The sequence below is a fragment of the Bos javanicus genome, chromosome 22 (genome assembly GCF_032452875.1).
Source record: "Bos javanicus breed banteng chromosome 22, ARS-OSU_banteng_1.0, whole genome shotgun sequence".
NCBI classification, from domain to species: domain Eukaryota; kingdom Metazoa; phylum Chordata; class Mammalia; order Artiodactyla; family Bovidae; genus Bos; species Bos javanicus.
Window position 1 is genome coordinate 10,877,603 of NC_083889.1, and position 23,031 is coordinate 10,900,633.

A 23,031-nucleotide genomic window follows, 5' to 3' on the forward strand; every position below is an offset into this window, starting at 1 on the left:
TCTCATCCTCTGTCGTCCCCTTCTCCTCCTGCCTTCAGTCTTTCCCAGCATCAGGGTCTTTTCCAGTGTGTCAGCTCTTTGCATCAGATGGCCAAAGGATTGGAGCTTCAGCTTCAGCATCAGTCCTTTCAATGAATATTCAGGACTGATTTCCTTTAGGTTGGACTTGTTGGATCTCCTTGCAGTCCAAGGGATTCTCAAGAGTCTTCTCCAACACCACAGTTCAAAAGAATCAATTCTTTGGCGATTTTTTAAATATAGTTTTTGAGCTATAGATTTCAGTATGAAACAAAATTTGAATAATTTCACATTTTCTTATACTTCCCTAGAGTATATGTGTGCAGAGCTTTCAAAAATATCATTGTTTCTTGAATGTTTAGAGAATGTTGGGATTGGAAGATACGTTGAAGCTAGTTTTAGGTTTACTTTCTGTTTGTTTTTTTTTGTTTGTTTGTTTATTTAATTTTTTTGCAGAAGGAGAATGAGTTCAGTATAGTTAAATGATTTCCTTAAAACTACAAAGTGAGCAGTAGAGCGCTGACTGTTAGTTTCATGTATTTTATAAAGGCTTCTCTTTAAGAAAGGAACTTGGGGAAGGGAACAGTTATATATCATGGGCAGTTAAGTCAGGGAGCTTCATGTGCAGGGGACAGACTGTGCCAGAGCTGTACTGTTCCCTTTTGTGAACTCTCTCTCTGTCTCTCAATGTGTGTGTCAGGGGACCAGTAGCACAAGGTAGACTTTGCAGGTCACAACACACCTCTGTAGGTAGGGAGGTCAGTGAACAGGGAGACAGGTGACAGTTGACCTCTGTATGGTTCCTTCTGGAAGATGTGGTGTTTACTAGAAGATAAATGGTCCCCCCAGCTTCAGGCTTGGAGCAGTAGAGCAGTAGAGAAAGGAAGTAGAGGATGGGCCAGAGGAGTTGGGTGGACTCTTCCGCAGACCCCTTCTTGTACCTTAGACCAGCACTGTCCACTAGAAATACAATGCAAGCCACAAATGGGATTTAAAATTTCCTGGTATCCACATTAGAAAGAAAAGAATCAGGTGAATTTAATTTTAATAATATGGCAACTGACCCATTATATCCAAGGCATTGTCATTTCAAAATACAGTTAGTATAAAAATGATATATATATTATATTTAACATATTATATATATATATTAATTCTTTGAGAGTCAGTGTATTTTTGCATGTATAGCCTGTCTCAGCTTGGATTAGCCACATTTCAAGTGCTCATACCTACTATACAGGGTGGCCAGCGGCTACTGTGTTAGACGGTGTGGCCTCAGAGCTGGTCCAATGCCAGCTCCAGGACTGACTTGGTAATTAAATCAACACTCCCCATCTAAACACCCAGATACATACTCTGTCTTGAAGATTTATTTTTTAAAGAGTAAATATAACTAAAAGGTATTAGTATTACCAATACTGAGCACACACCATATTGCTTTGGTTTTGAGACATATTCTGTTACCATTCTCCCACTTAAAAATTTCCAGAATTGGAGTTTTATATGAGATTTGTATGTATTATGTAGTAGTGTTTTTTCCCTCTAAAAAAGCTATTATCGGATCGATGATTTGTTTTAATGATGACATTGTGGAATGGTGTGTTTTTGTCATCCATTAAAGTTATTGTGGGATTTGTTACTAGCAAAGTGGAACACAGAGACAGTTTCACTTTCCTGCCTTTACTGTCTTAGCTCACGTTCTTAGAGTTGCTTCCCCACTGGAGAAAGCTGAGAACTTTGTCATCCTTGATTCATGCCTCCTGTCTTTCTCAGCGCCTAACACATCCGCGTCCACATCCACACACCTTTTAGGACATGAAATCTGTTTATTTTCCCTGACTTCCTAAGGAGAGAGCAGGTTTCTACCTTTAACTGTGTTATCTCCAGCATGGTCTCCAACATGTAATAGACTTTCAGCTGTAGTGTTTCACTGAATCACATTGAACATTCCCCTCCTCTTAATTCTACCACTTCTTCCACTGTCCTGGCTACTGTATTGCATCTGGTCTGGTCTGCTGTATTAATTTCCCGGTTGGCCTCTTTGCTCTTGGTTTTTCCTCTCTTCCTGTCAGAGTGTCTGGAAATGAAGGTGGGGTCGTATCCCCTGCCCTGAGCACTTGTAGTGTCCTCCCTCTGTCCTGGTGCCCCTCTTCTGGGTCAGTCTGTGGTGCAGCCGAGCTCAGCTTTAACTCCTTCCTCCTCGTATTTCACCTCTGCTCCTGCTTTTCCTGGCGCCATAAGAGCTCATTCTCACACTTCATGAGTTAGTACTGCTGGCTGTCATCTCTCTTTGGACAGTTTTTTAAGTTTTAAATTCAACTTGTATTTAGAAAAAAAAAAATTGAGTCAAATATGTTCCATGGTTTAAAGATCAAAATAATATAAAAAGTATACTTGGAGGATTGTGCCTAATGAAAATTGCACCCACACTGTTCTCTGTATTCTCTGACCTGTTCCCTTTCTCCCTCCACAGGTGACCGTTAGTCTCTTATGTCATAGTCCTGTGTTTCCTTATGCAGACTGGGAAAAAAAAATTCTTATTCTTATTAAATTCTTATTAATTCTTATTAAAAAAATTGTTATAAAAAGCTACCCAAAGTTAGCTTTTTGAATGTGCTTTTCTGCAGCATATTGTTTTCAGTTAGGTTTTTTGCAACCCTTTAAAACAGAATGAATTGCACCTGTCTTCCTTTGATATTCTATATTTATTTATATTTATTACTTCCTTTCTACATGTCATTTTTATCATACATACATATGTGTGTAGGAATGTATTAATGTATCTGTCCTCTCCCCTAGACTCTTAGTATCTTGTGGCCAGGTATCTTGCTATCCATGTTGAGTCTTAAGGACATAGCCAAATGCCTGGCACATACTAGACACTTGGTGAATTTGAAGGCAGTGACACCTGGTAGGCAAGGGAGCATTCATTTGGGAAAAGATGGTGGTGACATCTGAAAGGAATTGAGTTTGACAAGTAAGGGAGCTGACTGCCTTCTCAACCTCAGAGCAGCCTCACTGGGAGGGAGGCGCTCTTACAGCTATGTTAGATACAAGACTGATTTCTTCTTGACATTTAGCACATTTTAGTGATTTGGCTTTGGCATAATAGTCTTTAAAACATAATTTCCATGTATGTGCATAAATACTTAGTTTAGTTTTTCTTACCATTTTTACTTAAGAGTAAGCAATATTGCTGCCCCTCCTCTCTCGAAGAAGACAAAAAACTTTTACAAAGGAAACCACAGAGCTGTTTCTTCAATTAGAAATGACACATCAAGGATTCTTTTCTAATTCTTAGTGGGCTTGCTCCAGATTGGTTTCTCCCAGCTGTCAAAGGAAATGTCAGATGTAGCTAATTGTCATAGCAGAACTGGAGCCTAACCAAATTCGTAGCTGTAGAGGTGATCTTTCAGACAAAGCTGGGCCACATCAACAAGACATTCACACAGTATATGTGATGGTGGAATAAAAATGGTAAATAAGCCAGAACTGCAGGCAGTTATAGATTTACAGTAGTTTCTGGTCAGTAATGTGTGAGGGGTGGAGGCTATGTTTGAGTGCCTCTGTGGCAGATGTCGGAGGCTAGTTACGAGAGACCTCTGCTTCGCTTATGTTTTGAGAAGGGCTTCATTCTTTTTTTATTTGTTTGAATTTTCATGACAAATTATAAGTTATGACAAGTTATTTAGACTTTTGAGGTGTCTCATGGTTCGTTTCTTTATTTTGTGCCTCTGGACCTGTTCTTGAGAATGATGACATTTCTTGGTTCTGACAAGTCAGCTTCTGTTAAATCAAGATACCTGCTTATGGCTGTTGTCCTGTTTAGCCTCTTACTCAGCAAATACTTGTCTTGTCTTCATTACTCAAATCTGATCAATATTCCAACGCCAAATGTCCTTTTAGCACAAAGGTTATTGCAAGATTTATAAGAGCAAGGAGTGGTCCAGACTGCTTTATACAACAAATGATGGCAATTATCAAGACAAATGAAAAAATGTTAAGATGGGCAGGCCTTTTAGCAGGGCAGTCAGAACAGAAGAGAGAATGATTTGTCTGCCAAATTTTGTAAGAAGAGTTTTCAACCAATAAGTGACATATTATTTTTGCAGCCTTGTCTGTGTTCTGCCAAGGTCAAGGCAAATGGATACCTTACATTAGTTAGTTACGGATATATTGGACAGTTTTTTTTCCCTTCAGAAATGGATTATAGTTGAATACTTTACTCCAAAGAAGAACTGGTATGGTTTTCAGTCTGATATGTAGGAGACGTGCAGGTTTGCTAACTAGGACAGAGAACCATCTTGACTTGAGCAGCCCATCCCAAGGAGCTGGGGGAGGGAAAAACCCATACTTCTTTTGATTAGTAAGCGTCTAGCTAGTTGAGTTGTGCTGTGCATAAAGCTAGTTTATATTGGATATTTTCTGGAAATTAAATCCTAGTATGGAAGTCTTAAAACACAGATTGTGTATTATAGTTCAGTCACAATGCTGTCACACACCTGTATGTTGCTTAAACCTGGGAACCCGAGTTTAAGGGTCAGGTTGACGAGCTTTATGGGGTGGGGATAAGAGGACTAAAGGTGGGAAAAGTGATCCTAGGAATAATGAGCAGCTTTAAAAAGGGCTTGGAGTTAAAAGTGAGGCATGAATGGAAGTTTTCAGAGCACAGAAATGAATGACAATAAAATAGTGGTTTATATTTCAGAAAATATGTAGGTGTTTGCTTCTCCCCCAGAGGTAGTTTGCAATATCATGTTGCTTCTTTACTGCATTCTTTTTGAGATGTTTGTTAACATATATATCTTTTTTTATTCCAAAGGCTCGTGAAGAAGAAATGACTGCAAAAGTAATGGACTTGCAGACTCAATTTGAGGACCTGCAGAAGAAATACCAGCAAAGGCTAGAGCAGGAGGAGACTCCCGGCAGCGATAAAGTGAGGGGACCTGGACTGGGCTTTACTCAGTCCTTGAAAACATTGTCGTTTTTGTTGACTCGCCTCCTACTATGCACACCTACCTCATCTAACCCTAACAAAAATCTTTGAAGAGAGAAGTTGTAGCCTCTCTTTATAGAGTATGAAACTAAATTTCAAAGAGATTAAATAAAATGTTGGCGCTCACACAGTAAATGTTGTATTGGGAATATAAATCCTCTCTGCCAGACTTCAAACCTAGGTGTTTCTGTGATACCAAAGCTTCTCAGGCTTCCCTGTGGAAAGGACAGCAGAGGACAGTTAACCTCGTAGCCCTGGGGCAGAGCCAAAAACAGTCCATAGAATGTATCTCAGTTTTAGATTTTTATATTTTGTGTTAAAAATTCATACACATTTTATATTCTACTCTATAATATATCCTTATTTGTAGTCACATAAAAATGGTTTTCGTTATATACCTTTGAGAAAAACAGTGTTTTCTCCTTGGTTGTAGATGCAAGGGGATTATTTTGGAAAATTGGGTTCAATTCAAAGAGATCTGGCACTACATACCTAGGCTTTTTTATAATCCCAGTCTTTAAGTAAAAATGATGCTATGAAAGATGGACCATGTTTACCCTGTGGCTTCTTGACCTGCTGTGCACCCCAACAAATGCATATCCTCAGGGCTTGTGAGCCCTCATTCGAGAGGCCAGGGCAATGTGCCGTCCTCCTTCTGATATGTTCTAACTCATCTAGTGTGATCTTCATAGCACTGTCAAGAGGGCCATGGGAGAGGTGGACACTGTTCATGGGTTCATCCTCCAGAGTTATAGAGGATTCACCACAGAAGTCAGTGACCAGATAGTAATTTTCTAGATAACCAGTTGCATGGATCAGTTTTCCAAAATGGAGAGAAAAGGACTTTATAAACAGCTCTGGAGAAGGAACTGGCAAACCACTCCAGTATTCTTGCCTGGGAAATCCCATGGACAGAGGAGCCTGACGGGCTACAGTCCATGGGGTCAAAAAGAGCTGGATGTGACTGAGTGACTAAATAACAACAGCAAGACCACTGGGCCACTTGGTGCACAGATTCTGGGTTTTAGCAATGAGCCAGTTTCCTTTCTTTCTTCAATAGCTACTAGTTACATTTAATATTTACTTTTTTTTATTTTTAAAATTTTTTGCCACTTGGTCACTATTTGAATATACTTGGTACTGTGAAATGTTGCTTCCTATGAGATGGATACATGTATTGTACTCTCTAAGGTGTTCTCCTCAGTATCAAATTAAGTACTGATGTTGTATAAAGTGGCCTTGAGACCTGTGTCAAGATGCCAGAGTATTGAAACGTTGTGAAATTAATATTCAGGAGGTCTTTTGAGTCCTTTAACTTGTAGCATAAGAAAGGAGAGAATATCCTTAATTTTTATTCCTGCTCTAAAAAAATGTTTTTCTATTTTATTCTTTTTGAATTTTTATTATTTTCCTTCTTGAACATCTTTGGTGCTTCTGAGAGGTCTTGAACTATATATCAGTGTTGAGTTGGGTGAGAAATAATTTGTGATTATTGCATACAGTGGATTCCCAGAAATGGTCCTTTAGAATTTTCCCTAAAGAGCCCATCTGTTATAAATAGATGTTAATGTGTTTAGTTTTTAAAATTGTACAAATAATAGATAAATATATTCTATTTATATTCTAAATATATTCTAAAAAAAAAGTTAGATAATACAGATGTATATAGATAAACCGTTCCTGGTGGGTGCCTTCTTTTCCCAAGTGGTCATCATTCTTAGGAGTTTCACAAGTGACCTTCTAGTCATTTTTCTTGGTGTTTACCTGTGTTTATGTATATTTACCTCTGGAGGAGGAAATGGAAACACCCCTCAGTATGCTTGCCTGGAAAATTCCGTGGACAGGAGTCTGTCAGGCTACAGTCCATGGGGTCACAGAGTGGGATACAGCTGAGCAACTGAGCGCACACATGTATATTTACATTGTAATAGTTTATATAGCAAAAGAGACCAGGTTTAAAAGCAAGTAGTTAAAGTTGCCTCATGTCAAATCTGACCACTCTCTTAAGACTGTAACACTGAATTTTTGTTTCCTTGTGATTTCATATTGTTCCATTTTATTGTTTCTTGTAGATTTTAGTGTATGGACTTATTTCTTTTTTTTTTTTTTTTCCATTTTTAGGTAACAATTATGGAGTTACAGGTAAGACTAGTTTTTCATTGAATTTGAGTGAAGGTAATCCATTTTCAGGAGCATTCTGTATTTTAAGTTAAAATATGAAGAGACTTGTTTTAACAAGGAAAAACTTACCAGGCAGTATAGAAATGTGTCCAAGTGATGATGAAACCCACAGTCTCAGATCTGACCTTTTGTTCTTTCAGACACAACTAGCACAGAAGACTACTCTAATCAGTGACTCAAAGTTGAAAGAGCAGGAGTTCAGAGAACAGGTACAGGTCTATTTGGTGCTTTTAATTTTGAAATGACTTCCTTGATTTATATAAGTATATTCTTGGAACTCATTTAGCTAATTTTTTAAAAAGAACTGATTTAATACTCATTTAATAGTTGGTTTTCCAATCTTGTCTCACAGGAAATTTTATTTTTAAATCTGAAAGTGCTGGAGGATATCTTTATAAATTTGTGATCACGTATATTTAAACAGGAACATTTGCATCCTGTTATTCTAGTGCTTAACATGTTGGATAACAATTTGTAATGACTTAAGTTCTATAGAAGAAGCTTTTATCAGAGGGAAAATACATTAACATCAGTCTTTACTGCTTTTTCCTAGTGGTTATAGTGTCTTGGTTTAATATTATTTGTCCGTAAGTTATCTAGTGATTAAGTAGGATCGTGTGTGCACACCTAGAAGGATGCACAGGCATGCAGACACCAGTATATGTATACCTGTGGTGCATGATACTTAGTCTTTTTCCAAACTCTGGAGGAAGAGTGACCTAAGTCAACTGGCTGAGTTTGAAGACTAAGTCTTTAGGAGTTTTCCAGTTTTTTACAATTCATATGTACATATAAATGTTGATAATTGTTGAAACTAGGTGACGGGCATTAACTGTAGTATACTTTCTGTATTTGAGTATGTTTGAAACTTTTCATAATATTTTTTAAAAAATTCCCAAAGATAGATACTAAGTCCCAGTGTTACCTTATTATTTTTTTTCCTAGTGTTTTTGCCTTTCTCATCTATCTCAAGTTTACTGCTTTAAAATTCTCTTCTCTTAGCACACGCAAGTCTTCAAACTGTCCTAGCATAACAATTTTTGTACTGATTATTTTTATAGTAGTAAACACATAAAATTGACCATTTTAATCATTTTAAAGTACACAATTAATTGACATTTAGTTCATTCACAGTGTTCTGAAACCATCGTGATTATCGAGTTCCAGATCATTTCATGACCCTCAAAAGAAAAAACCCTGTACCCATTAAGCATTCATTCCCCATTACCTTCTCCCCAGTATCTCACAACCACTAATCTGTTTTTTAAGTCTGTGGATTTACCTGTTCTGAGTATTTTATATAAATGTGCTTACTCGTTCAGTTGTGTCTGACTCTTTCCGAGCTCATGAACTATAGCCCACCAGATTCCTCTGTCTGTGGGGATTCCCCAAGCAAGAATACTAGAGTGGGTTGCCATGCCCTCCTCCAGGGCATGCTCAACTAATCAAAATACCTATTTTGAGTATTTTATATAAATAGAATCATATAATACATGACCTTTCTAACCTAGCCTCTTTCACTTAGCATAGTGTTTTTAGGGTTCATCTATGTTGTAATATTCGTTAGTACTTCACTCCTTTTTCTGATGAGTAATAATATTTCATTGTATGGATGATACTACAGTGTGGTCATCAGTTGATGTGTGTTTGGATTGTTTCTTGTTGCTATTCAGTCACTAAGTCATGTCTGACTCTCTTACTCCATGGACTGCAGCATGCCAGGCTTCCCTGTCCTCTCTATCTCCTGGACTTTGCTCAAATTTGTATCCATAAAGTCAGTGATGCTATCTAACCAGCTCATCCTCTGCCACCACCTTCTCCTTTTGCCTTCAGTCTTTCCTAGCATCAGGGTCTTTTCCAGTGAGCTGGCTCTTCACATCAGGTGGCCAAAGTATTGAAGCTTCAGCATCAGTCCTTCCAGTGAATAGTCAGGGTTGATTTCCTTTAGGATTGACTGGTTTTATCTCCTTGCAGTCCAAGGGACTCTCGGGAGTCTTTTCCAGTACCACAATTCAAAAGCATCAGTTCTTCAGTACTCAGCCTTCTTTATGGTCAGCTCTCACACCTGTGCATGACAACTGGAAAAACCATAGGTTTGACTATACGGACTTTTGTTGGCAAAGTGACGCCTCTGCTTCTTATTACGCTGGATTGTTCTCCCTTTTGCCGATTGTGCATAGTGCTGCTAGGAACACTGTTTACAAGTTTTAGTTTGAACACTTCTTTCCTTCTTTTGAGTTACGTACTCATTAATGGGATTGCTAGAGCATATGGAAGTTACTTGTTTAGCTCTTTGAAGAGCCTTCAAATGGTTTTACATTGTGGATACTATTTTACATTCTGATCAGTAAAGTATAAGAATTTCAATTTCTTCACATCCTCCCCAGCAGGTGTTTTGATTATAGCTATCCTAGGTGGTATGAAGTGCTATCTCATTATGGTTATAATTTGTATTTCCCTAATGAGAGTCCCTTGGACTGCAAGGAGATCCAACCAGTCCATTCTGAAGGAGATCAGCCCTGGGATTTCTTTGGAAGGAATGATGCTAAAGCTGAAACTCCAGTACTTTGGCCACCTCATGCGAAGAGTTGACTCATTGGAAAAGACTCTGATGCTGGGAGGGATTGGGGGCAGGAGGAGAAGGGGACGCCAGAGGATGAGATGGCTGGATGGCATCACTGACTCGATGGACGTGAGTCTGAGTGAACTCTGGGAGTTGGTGATGGACAGGGAGGCCTGGCGTGCTGCGATTCATGGGGTCGCAAAGAGTCGGACACGACTGAGCGACTGATCTGATCTGATCTGATCTGATTGTTTTTTGTTGTTGCTGAGAATCTTAATAGATATATGATTTGCAAATATTTCCTCCCATTCTGTGGGTTGTCTTCAATTTCTTGATAATGCACTTTGAGGCACAGAAATTTGATGTTTTTCCTTTTGTTGTCTCTGCCTTTGGTGTCATATCTAAGAAACCATATGTATTAATTTCTTTTTGTCTATATTCTGTATTGCACATTATAAAAATCTAGTGGCTATAGCAGTCTTTTTTTAAACATTTCCATATGAATCTTGTGATTGAAATATTTGTTATTTTTAGATTCACAATTTAGAAGATCGTTTGAAGAAATACGAGAAGAATGTATACCCAACAACTGTAGGGACACCTTACAGAGGTAGGAGTGATCTCTCGTCATGTTATCCATGCATATCTTGTGTTGGGGGACTTCTGGATGATTTTTATTTTTGTCTTTGCTAATCTCATTCTTTAGAAGGAATGTATGTAAATTCATCAATAACAGCTAGTTTTATGGAAAGAAGAATAGTAATCTAAAGCAAAATTAATGTCTATTTGTTGTTTGGGAAAAAATCAGTGTTGCCATGTAGAAGTGAAATTGCAGGTTCCCAGTTTGTTCTCCACTTTCCAAATGGACCTAGTTTATGATTTGTGTATATTTTTCCAGACTGTTCTGTGTATATGCAAACATTCATAATTTCTACTGCATGTACCCATATAAACACAGAGTTATATATTTTAAGTGCTTCTGGTTTGGTTTTGTTTTTACTAATTACAGTAATACTAATTGCTATATTTAAACCAGGATTTAAGGATAAAAGAATTTCATAAAAATAACTTATTTCAAAGTGGCAAAGGATGATTTAGAAGTATTCTTGACTTAAATTATATATGCTGCTTACAAAGAATTCTGAAGACAAGCTTGAGTCTTTATGTAGTTGTTCCCTTGAGATGGTCATGACTTTGAATAATCTTGTAACAATTTCCCATTCTCAGTTGCACAGCCTCGCTGTATTACGAATAGTTTTATTTTGCTAAATGTTTTGTAAAGCTTTCTGCTTTTTCCTGTAAGGCAGTCAGGCATGAATCTAAGCCATTTCACATTCTTTTGTGTTTTTGAAAGCTCTTACTTATTGTTATGAAATAGCATAAGTTATTATACAGTTTTTAATTAAACAAGGACTTGCTTTAGATTCTTTCCAAAACACACTTCAAAAAGAAGAGAAAACCAACATGGATGTTTCCTATGGCTCATTGCAGAGAAGACTCTTGCTTCAAAGACTGTTTTCCATAGCTAAGTCAACATGTGTGATTCTTAGCATAGAACTGCTAAACTGGTGCCCAGCAATACATAAAGAATATAGTATTGATTCTTTTTTTTTTTTAGTTTCAACTTAAGGATTTTATACTTTCATTTTTTTTCTGTTTTAAATTGTAAAATGAACACACATGTAGTTTTTTAATAACTGACACACATATAGTACTAGGTGTTAGGCACTGTTATAAAACAGTTTGTCTATCAGTTCACTTATTCCTGTCCACAGTCCTAGCAATATGGTTGAGTCTGCACATTAATCTCTTTGCTATGCTTTTAGATAGTTCTTAGTGCAGAAGGCTTTTCAGATTGCCTAGTGTGCCATTGTACTGGAAGTGAATGCGAGTTTAGACTTCACATAACACAGAATTATGAATTTATTCAGATGAAAGTTTTTCATATTACGATTTCATATACTTGAACTGTATTTATTCTTTATTTTTAAATTGAAATGGAGCTTGATCTAATAGATGAACTATATATTTTGTGACAGTCTTTAAGATATTGAATCAAAGTATTTGAAAACCACTAAAATGGCATTACTACTTAATGCATTCAAGTTATTTTATCTACCTTATGTTTCGAAACAGTTTAGAAAACTTGATATAAACCAGTGCTTTTAGGTTTCAGTTCAGTTCAGTTGCTCAGTCGTGTCCGACTCTTTGTGACCCCATGAATTGCAGCACGCCAGGCCTCCCTGTCCATCACCAACTCCCAGAGTTCACTCAGACTCACGTCCATCGAGTCAGTGATGCCATCCAGCCATCTCATCCTCTGTCGTCCCCTTCTCCTGCCCCCAATCCCTCCCAGCATCAGAGTCTTTTCCAATGAGTCAACTCTTCGCATGAGGTGGCCAAAGTACTGGAGTTTCAGCTTCAGCATCATTCCTTCCAAAGAAATCCCAGGGCTGATCTCCTTCAGAATGGACTGGTTGGATGTCCTTGCAGTCCAAGGGACTCTCAATAGTCTTCTCCAACACCACAGTTCAAAAGCATCAATTCTTCGGCGCTCAGCTTTCTTCACAGTCCAACTCTCACATCCATACATGACCACAAGAAAAACCATAGCCTTGAAGATGGACCTTTGTTGGCAAAGGAATGTCTCTGCTTTTGAATATGCTATCTAGGTTGGTCATAACTTTCCTTCCAAGGAGTAAGCGTCTTTTAATTTCATGGCTGCAGTCACCGTCTACAGTGATTTTGGAGCCCAGAAAAATAAAGTCTGACACTATTTCCACTGTTTCCCCATCTATTTCTCATGAAGTGATGGGACCAGATGCCATGATCTTCGTTTTCTGAATGTTGAGCTTTAAGCCAACTTTTTCACTCTCCATTTTCACTTTCATCAAGAGGCTTTTGAGTTCCTCTTCACTTTCTGCCATAAGGGTGGTGTCATCTGCATATCTGAGGTTATTGATATTTCTCCCAGCAATCTTGATTCCAGCTTGTGTTTCTTCCAGTCCAGCATTTCTCATGATGTACTCTGCATATAAGTTAAATAAGCAGGGAGACAATATACAGCCTTGACGAACTCCTTTTCCTATTTGGAACCAATCTGTTGTTCCATGTCCAGTTCTGACGAGCTACTGAACTCCTTAACAAAGTAAAAATAATTGTTCATTTTAGTCACCATAGACTATCTGAAGCCAACCACATAGTATTTGGGAGAGAAATACTGGTTTTAAGAAATCTTCGTCTTCCCTAGGCCTTGTCTTTTTAAATTGTTATGCCAGAAAGATGAAGCAGAAGAAGGTCAAGGCTTGGAGGAGGGGGAAGATGTGAGAAATAAAACTGCTGCAATAATACTTGTTTTCTCTTCTAAAGGAAAAATACCAGTTGGAATGCTATATACATTATAGTATACAATGTATATACATATCGTAGTGCAATCTAATATAATACAGTTGATACAAGAGTAAAGCCTCTCTCTTTGTTACTTTGTGTTTTAGTTTATCTTTTTCTAAGTGCTAAGTAGCTTATCTGTTTTTCTCTTTACAGTTTAATCTGTTTGTTTGTTTGACAGGTGGCAATTTGTACCATACTGATGTCTCACTCTTTGGAGAACCTACGGAGTTTGAGTATTTGCGCAAAGTGCTTTTTGAGTATATGATGGGTCGTGAGACTAAGGTATAAATTGTGTCTGGTGATTTGTCATATGGTTAAATTTAGAAGGAAATGTATCCCATTTTTAATAAACATATTGATGTTGTGTGTTTACTGCTAGCAGACCATATATGCTGATAGTAGGCAGTAGGTAATTGTGTTATTGCTCTGAGTTTGCAAAAGTGAGTTAGCAAATCTTGCTTATATTTGTTACATTTATAAAATATTAATTTAAAAATACTGATTGTTGATGCTAAATAATAAAGATAAAAATTTCTTTGACTTAATACTTTGTGAAGCATGTGGCTATTTTTGACTTCAGATCTTAAGATTAGGAGATGAAATTTCATTTTCATGGAGACTTAAGGGTAGTGTGGATAGTATTGGAAATGGTCCTAATTAAGAATGACTATGTAGGGGTATTTAGAAATATTGTACTTTGGTCAGTGTAAGAAAGTTATTCTTGTACATATAGAGTATTGATCATTTAAAAATGACCCCACTGCATAGGTAATAATGCTTGGTTAATTTGTTTTCTAGGATGTTAAATTTGCTATAAGGTCCCTTATAGAGTGGAGTCTAGTCTTATTGTTATTTGTATCCCTGCAGTGTTTTTAAAAGCCTTATAGTGGGCATTTTGTAAATACATCTTTAATTAAATATACTTAGGAAAATTCATGAGCATTTCTTAAAACAAAATTTTTCATTTGAAGCAGTTTCTGTTTTTGATACTGTTTCAAATTTTTACCTTCATGAATTTTTACATTGTCCTTATATGTTTGCTGAGAATGGGATAATGCATTTTCTAAGAAACAGTCAGTCAGTGTTTTAATTCAGTGGTTTGTGGGAGTTACTAAGTGCTAAATTCAGGAATTAAGACAGTTCAGGGGTTGTTTTGGCAAATAAGACCTAAAAATAAGGGCATTAAAAAATCTCTTAAGAGAATATTAAGAATTTATAGGTTTTAGATTCTGCTAAACATCAGGAATTACAGGGCTAGAGATCATTTGAATCCTTGATACAACAGAAATGTAATTTCAGTGTATGAAATAGTTCAAGTTAAAGAAATATCCAGTGTGATCCTCAATGTGCATCATAAGATGGATGTATTAATTCACAGTAATTCAGTGCCTTTTTTTCTTAAAAACTTTTTTTTTTTAATTCAAAGGATAGCTAAAACTGAATTTTCTCCTTATCTTTAAAAAACAAAGCTAATGAATTGTAACTTTCTATTACTATGCCCTTGTTGGATAGCAGCCTATATTTGAGGTGGCTTAGGTAAAGTTACCTTGTTATTGCAGGGAAGGGAGAAAAGCATTTCTTTAAGAAAAATAGCCTCTCAGAAGTTTAGCTCCTTTGGTTATATTTGTGAGTCTAAAGCTATGATCCCAGAGTTGTTGCTAAATCAGCTATTTAGCCTTTTCTCAATCTATGAAATGAGAGTGTGACTGCCTCAGCCTGTGTGTCCTGGAGGTTGCAATCATGTATGGGGTGAGATCCTTTCAGAGTCTGATTCCTAAAGAAAGGCCCAGCCCAGCAGCAGTTACCTTCTGGGGTGGGGCCAGTTCAGCCAGGTCTCAGCCTGTGCTTTCGGAGCTCTGCAGTTATCCTGGGCTGTGACTCGGGAGACAGCTTATATTATAAGGAATGTTTTTGAGGCCCAGGCAGCTAGGCATCTCTGCTGAGGAGCCTCTGTGTGAGCTGTATCTTCAGCATTCAGTGTGCTTTCCTGGTTACTAAGAATGAGTAGTCTTTCATTCTGCCATCACATTTTATAAGTCAATATTGAAATAGATACTCAGTTTAATTTATTGCATATTTATTGAACACTTACTGTATGTGGCCTGATGTTTATCTCCATTTAGAATCTGGAGATGAAAATGGATATCATCCCTACTTTTAAGCTGTTTACCATATAGTGGGAAGGTGGAGCTGTTCTCACTAGGCACAGTGTGATACAGAGTGTAGCAAGGGCTCTGAAAAGCAGCACCCCCATATTTACTTGTGGGGAGGTCAAGGGCATCATGGAGAAGGAGGTGTGTATACAGGCCTTTACCAGGGGGCATAAATTTTGATAGATGAGCTCAGAGAGGAGGAAAGCCCAGACAGAAAGTCCTAGACAGGAAAGTAAGTGTGGGCTTTCGAATGACAGGGAGACTGCTCCAACTAAAGCACTGCCTCTGTGATGTGGAAGTGACTCTGCTTAGGGCTGCAGGGTGTAGACGGCCTGGAGTGTTTCAGAATTCTACCTGTAGGTTATTGGAGGGTGGCCCTGAAAATTTTCAAGCAAGAGTCGACGCACTCAAGGGTAGACATGATGTCTGTTTTTAGACATTTCTTTTGTTGATTTGCCCAGTTCCTGTATATTAACAAAGAATTTGAAATGGAGACCAGGCTGTGGTTTTAGGATGAGCCAGAATACATTAATGGCCTTTGTGATTTGGTCATCATCTGCCGTTGTTTCTTGTCCAGCAGGATCTGTATGTCATCCCACCTGTCTTTCTTCATCTTGCTTTTGCACACGTTGTTCCTTACTTTATGAGGCAGATGATTTTTTAGACCACATGTGTGATACACATTCTTACAGTATGAAGTTAAGTAAACTCCGGTCTTTCTTCTGTCCTGGCACTTTTTTCCCTTGGATTTTGATCCTTCATGCTATTTTTGGTACTTAAATTCAGCCTGTTCTCCATTTCAATAGAAACTGTTTCTCATTCTATCCTTTACTGAATTCTCTTAAGGAAAACCTGGTAGGAGAGGCCACTTCTAAACCAGGTGGCTCATTTGAACTTTTCCTTACTTCCCAGGGCCTGAGGATATTGTATGTAGAGTAGACAGGCTGATTTCTTTCCCATGGTATGGCAGAGAACCTGGGCTTTCCATTAAAGCCAGGGAAGAGCTGTAAGTCTTTACTGGGTAACAAGCTGCAAATTCAGCATCGCTGATGAGTTTAGAGGTGGGTTTCCCATTTAATGTTTTTAGAAGTGTGATGAGGCAACTAGCCACAGTTCTTTTTTTTTTTTTTTTTTACATGTTTGTGCCTAAGTGTATAATATATATGGTTTCATAATGGGTATAAGTGGACTTTCGGGTTATTCGAACTTGATAAGCTAAATTTACAGAGTGTTAATAAAAAGAATATTGAAACAGTTACTACTGCTTATTTCTCTTGCCATTTCATGCCACATATATGCTTGGTTTCTAGACTTCAGTTTAGCACCGAAGATTCTATTCTGTCTAGGCAATACAGTTTAAAGGGTGAGGATTTTTGTAAAATGCCTTTGGTATTCTCCAGGAACTAAGTTGTATTAAAGGTTTTTTTTGATCATCAGGCTGGCAGCTGCTGCTGCTGCTAAGTCACTTCAGTCGAGTCTGACTCTGTGCGACCCCATAGATGGCAGCCCACCAGGCTCCCCTGTCCCTGGGATTCTCCAGGCAAGAACACTGGAGTGGGTTGCCATTTCCTTCTCCAATGCATGAAAGTGAAAAGTGAAAGGGAAGTCGCTCAGTCGTGTCCAACTCTTGGCGACCTCATGGACTGCAGCCCACCAGGCTCCTCTGTCCATGGGATTTTCCAGGCAAGAGTACTGGAGTGGGGTGCCATTGCTTTCTCCCAAGCTGGCAGAGGCAAAGATAAAGGAAGGAGAGTCAGACTCTAAAATCTTGCTCTTTGTGGTTTGGGGTTTGGGGTTGAAGAATAGTGTTAGTTGACCTGTTAGTTGAAATAAGTATTAGAAATACATGAAGTGCCTTGCCTAGGTTTAACACATAATAGGAATTTAAAAAATGTTAGTTCTTTTCTAACATCTCCATTCTTCCTGGAAATAATTATGCTTTTCTCCTAATGCTGTGTGTTCCTAAAATTTTGATTAACTATATTATGTCATCTTTTGCTCCGTGACCTTCTGCAGTCACACTTCCCTCCCTCCCTGCAGTCTGCCCAGAACACATGCACAGTCACGTAACTGTGAACACAGAATGTTAAGAGTCAGTTTCCTGGGTGAGCCTCCCCGTCCTCTGTAGCCCTACAGTAAGGAGCACTGCTCCTCGTCCTCAACAGAGCACTAGTACCTGAATTTGTATGTGAGCGCTGACCTTGTTATCCTTCTTATTTCATAAGTGGTATCTTCTTTCCTCTCTGTCTCCCTCAAACCATCTCATCTTGATACAAAATAGGGAATTTCAGCCTTTGAGGAGAATTTTCCACGAACTTATGGGTGACAGTCTGGCTTACGGTATATTTATTTAGATCTGCACAGTTTATGATCTTGTTTTGCAAGCCACCATGTGTAATGTTTTGATTCATCCTGTTTTCTACCAAACAAAACATCTTGTGTTTATTTAAAATGTAATTTGTATTTCTATTAGGCTGATGTGCTGCATGTCTTAAAAAAATACCTATAAGCATGTTCATGTTCATGCAGTAGCCCATGTTTATGAGATATATGATGTGATTTAGTTCAAGCGGAACTTGGGAGTATCTAATTCTGATTATTTAGAGCATATGTTTTGGCAATACATCACTTATTAGATAGATTTCTACAAATAAAAAGCCTTATAAAATGAATGAGTAATAAAGTTTCATTTTAATAAGACAAAGGGCCAAGAACATTAGAACGTTATATGGCTTCATGCTATTGTGAATACATCTTCTTAAAATAATATCAACCCAGGCATTGTGAGGGGTCCTTTCAAATTGAAATTCTGTAATTGACTGTTATTTCCTTGACTGATACCTTCACATCATACTTCTTTGGTCGTGGCTTCCATTGAGAGCACTAAAGAATCCCGCTGGCAGGACATGTCAGAATGGGGTGAGAGCCATCTGCCCTGCTGCCTGGTGACTGTCTCCTGTCTTTCTTGTAGACCATGGCAAAGGTTATAACCACTGTACTGAAGTTCCCTGATGATCAGACCCAGAAAATTTTGGAACGAGAAGATGCTCGACTCATGGTAAGCTTTAAGTATAGGCTACAGATAGAAGACAACTTTATCTTGTCTGTTTACATTCTGTCTCATTTACAAAGACTGAGTTGGTAAGAGAAGTTTAAAAGTTTTCATCTTTATTGTAGTATAGCCTGAAAAGTGAAACTACATTATGAATATTAAACTGAGGGCAAATCTGAATGGATGCCCTCAAGGAAAGAACAATCTTATTTAATAATATATATGAGGTTGATACTTACATGAGCTGTATGAAATTTCTGGAACTTGGGCTCTTTCTGGGAAGGACAGAAAAGGCATTTGTTCTGGTATGTTGAGTAATAGTTTTTTTAAACCAAATTATATCATGATGTAGGTGTTTGGTAGATTATAGTTCCTAAATCTATTTCAATTGATTTCCAAATATAATAATTCTGAGTGAAAGAAAAGCATTTTTTAGCTTTTGGCCTTTACCCTACAAGGGAAAATATCAATAGATAACTGAATTATTGGGAAATTTTTGTGTGAAGTCAGCTATGATTGAAATGAAACAAGTACACACCTCATAAATTATACAAAATTGCCCTTGCCTAACTTCTTTTTGTCCTGCACCAATACCAGAATAAGATCCATTCTAAGCAGAGTATGAACTCTGTGATGTTTCCTGTCTGACCCCAAACTTTCTCTTTCTTCTGTCTTTTCTTGTCTTACTAGTAGCCTGCAGGACTTGCACATCTTCCCCTGCAATCTCTTTACCTATTGTGTGATGACAGTACTGCTCTTCTTTTACTCTCCTATTTAAAGCAAACAAAGATCTGCTCTTTAGTGATGGGTTAGCCTACATCTGAATGTCTCCAGTAAGAAAGACTAAGTCAATAAGTAGTTACATCTCAAAGAATACCATCTTATCTCTACTGACTGTGTGTGTTTCTTAAACAAATTCTGGCTTATCATGAGCCCAAATAGCCCTTTCTGTTGGGGTCGCAAGTCTGTTCTGGTTCTAACCTGTGGAACTCAACCAAAAACCCTGAGATGGCCTGGATGGAAGGCTTTTATCCTACAGGCTAACCCCCCTGGCACTTATCAGCCCCCTGTGATGCTCCTTTTCTTTGACCCAATGCGTACTCTGACATCTTCCTGGCGTCCTTTAAAGTCATCCAGCATCCCTGACTTTAGGCCCAACTCCATTGTATATTGTGTTATCTGTATATATTTTCTGGGACAACTGCAGCTATTCTGGCTAGCCTTTAATTATGTGGGTTTTTTTTTTTCCTTAAAACATTTCTCCCTGGTATCTAGTAGTCTGAAAAATATTGTCATACCTCTGTAGTTAGCTCTGGTTATAGGTATTTTTGATAGAGAAGTAGGTAACTATAATGTATGCCCTTCATCACTAGAGAGAATGTTGTTTTAAATTCTAGCAAACATCCAATTCTGTAACCTGTAGTTCACTCAGAGTGGTTTTCCTCTTCACTGAGTAAAACAATTGTCTTTATGAAAACAAAATCTCCAATGCAGTTTGAGCCTGTTGACATGATTCTGTCATTATGGTCCAGATATTTAAGAAAATATTTTAAAATGAAGTAAATAGAAAGTTTTTTTTTTTTTTTTTTAAATCTTCATTCATTCTCCTGTAGCTGCTACTTGATGATGAGGTATGGCCAACCTCTCCTCTTACTGTTAGGCTGCAGTTTGTCAGGATTTGGAATATAGTATAGGCTCGTCCTAAGTCACTGCTTTGGCAATGTGGTAGGACATTTGCCCTCATCCTGTACCAGTACCCCTGGCCCCCCTGCCCCGGCCGGTCCCCCACATGCAGCCTTAGATTGTTTTGCCTTGAAAGAGAAACTATTCGAATAGATTACATGTAAATAGTGAATCATGTAAAATGGGAACACATGTACACCCATGGCTGATTCATGTCAATGTGTGGCAAAAACCACTACAATATTGTAAAGTAATTAGCCTCCAATTAAAATAAATAAATAAAATTAAAAAAAAACACACAAAAAACCTTTGAAGACAGATGGAAAAGTTTCTTTCTTTCTTTCTTGAGTTTAACTGAAAAGCAATCTTTGCAAAACATTACATTGTTTATTCATGAATAAAGTGGTATTCATTCTAGATAGGGATGAATTGGTGACTGATCCTTCCTAATTACTTATCCCAGAGGCTGACCTGCTCAGAAAGAAAGCCCCAGACTTCCACTACTATTTTAAGCAGTCTCATCCATCATTCAGTTCAGTTCAGTTGCTCAGTCGTGTCTGACTCTTTGCGACCCCATGAATTGCAGCACGCCAGGCCTCCCTGTCTATCACCAGCTCCCAGAGTTCACTCAGACTCAAGTCCATCGAGTCAGTGATGCATCCAGCCATCTCATCCTCTGTCGTCCCCCTTCTCCTCCTGCCCCCAATCCCTCCCAGCATCAGAGTCTTTTCCAGTGAGTCAACTCTTCGCATGAAGTGGCCAAAGTACTGGAGTTTCCAAGGAAATCCCAGGGCTGATCTCCTTCAGAATGGACTGGTTGGATGTCCTTGCAGTCCAAGGGACTCTCAAGAGTCTTCTCCAACACCACAGTTCAGAAGCATCAATTCTTCCCGCGCTCAGCCTTCTTCATAGTCCAACTCTCACATCCATACATGACCACAGGAAAAACCATAGCCTTGACTAGACGAACCTTTGTTGACAAAGTAATGTCTCTGCTTTTGAATATGCTGTCTAGGTTGGTCATAACTTTCCTTCCAAGGAGTAAGCGTCTTTTAATTTCATGGCTGCAGTCACCATCTACAGTGATTTTGGAGCCCCCAAAAATAAAGTCTGACACTGTTTCCACTGTTTCCCTATCTATTTCTCATGAAGTGATGGGACCGGATGCCATGATCTTCGTTTTCTGAATGTTGAGTTTTAAGCCAACTTTTTCACTCTCCTCTTCCACTTTCATCAAGAGGCTTTTGAGTTCCTCTTCACTTTCTGCCATAAGGGTGGTGTCATCTGCATATCTGAGGTTATTGATATTTCTCCTGGCAATCTTGATTCCAGCTTGTGCTTCTTATAGCCCAGTGTTTCTCTTGATGTACTCTGCATATAAGTTAAATCTTTTGCTTAATAAATGAGTTCAGTTGACTCTTCTATTGATGCTTGTTATGGCGAATATAGGAAAATTGAAGATTTGGAAGGTATGGTTGTTGACCTTTTGGAATCTTTCATTTTAGGCAGAGGGAAAAGCATCCATTCATTCATATATGAATAAAAGACATGGTTATGTAATATAATTCAAGTTATAAAAGCAGATGCTTAGGAAATTTGAAATGTTATAGTAAGCATGAAGTGAGGGAGATCTCAGAGATAACGTATACATTGATTTGATTAAACTTTTGTCAATATAAAGAGATTTTTGGTACTTGATAGAGTCATTCATGATTGTTCCTTATTTGATGGAAAATTAAGATTATATGGAGAAAGTGGAAGCCTAAGTCACATTGGCTTTAAGGTCATTGTCATTCATAAATGAATGATGGGAATCATTGTTTTTGAACAAACCTCTTAAAGAAATCACAACTAACTTCGTACACTGATGAGCTGTACCTGATGAGAGTGAAACACTGCTAAGAGTGATGACTGCTCATTCTCTGTAGAAGTATCCAGTAGAAAGACGTCTAAATGTGTAGAAAGCAAAGCTTTTTAGAAGGTTTTTAAATAATCATTTTAAAGTTACTTAGTCACCTTAGCTTTAATTTAAATGTATGTTCCAGATGGGCCATTTATGCAAGTTGTTGTAACCACAGCTACAGTTTCCTCTCTATTAAAATCAGCAGTGTTGACTGCTTTGTTATTTTAAATTTCAGGGCTGCAAAGCTGGTATAAGTAAGCCAAGCAAACCCCACCGCATTGCAGAGCTCCCTCCTCTGTCTGTTAGTAATTGGGGCGCTTGAGAGATGGTGCATTGCACTTTGTGCTGACAATGTGGGCCATATCAGCGTTGGCATTATTTAACAGATACTAGAGGAGGGATACTGTCTAAAACCTTTGCTTTATAATCCTAATGATTATAAGTTTGCTTTCTGGCATGGATCAAAAACTGTCCCTGACTGCTCATAAGGTATTTTTCAGTATAGCACCTCTGTACCATATGTATCTCCCTTCCCCTCAGTGAGTTTTATAGTCTTTGAGAAACCCCACTACAGAATTCAACAGTTATTATTTAATAAGTGGTTTCAGAGTTTAACCTAATTTCGAGAACATACTTTGTAGATGAGAAACCATTATCTGTTAAGTAAGATTACATTGCTGAGCCTAATTAAAGTCTGTTTACTTAAGGATCACAATGTGGAGAGAAGGAATTCTAATCCTTCATTTGACAAGTCTCAGAATCTCTGAGACTTGTTTCTTCACAGAGTCTTTGTTTCTTCACAAAACTACATTATCTTGCTAGGATTGTTGAAGAACCAAAGTATGTTTACTGCCCCAGCTGGAGTTTTGTGATGATGGGGTGACTGGTGGGGCTGGTGGGGCTGGTTCCTTAGCCACCATGTAGCAATGGATAGGACTAGTCTTTCCTAGAAAATGAGATTTGGAAAGGTAATCTAATAATGTTCAAGATAAATCATGAGAGACCTCACTGAGTACGACAGTCAAGTCATTTTATGGGAAGGATACCTGCTCCAGCCGTGTCCCATCTCCAGTCCCTGCACCTTCGAGTGTC

General features: G+C 38.1%; 1 protein-coding gene across 14 annotated transcripts in view; it reads left to right on the forward strand.

Annotated features, from left to right (window-relative positions):
- GOLGA4 (golgin A4) overlaps positions 1-23,031 on the forward strand; it is a 124,343-nt gene that overhangs the window by 80,032 nt on the left and 21,280 nt on the right. For 12 of the 14 annotated variants that reach the window (XM_061395895.1, XM_061395900.1, XM_061395889.1 and 9 more), the window contains 6 exons: positions 4,841-4,954; positions 7,136-7,156; positions 7,336-7,404; positions 10,293-10,368; positions 13,327-13,430; positions 18,273-18,359. In XM_061395895.1, the coding sequence (XP_061251879.1) occupies positions 4,841-4,954; positions 7,136-7,156; positions 7,336-7,404; positions 10,293-10,368; positions 13,327-13,430; positions 18,273-18,359 (471 nt within the window). Of the gene's footprint in view, positions 1-4,840; positions 4,955-7,135; positions 7,157-7,335; positions 7,405-10,292; positions 10,369-13,326; positions 13,431-18,272; positions 18,360-23,031 lie in introns of those variants that run through there. The other 2 variants (XM_061395902.1, XM_061395903.1) reach the window with 2 other exon arrangements.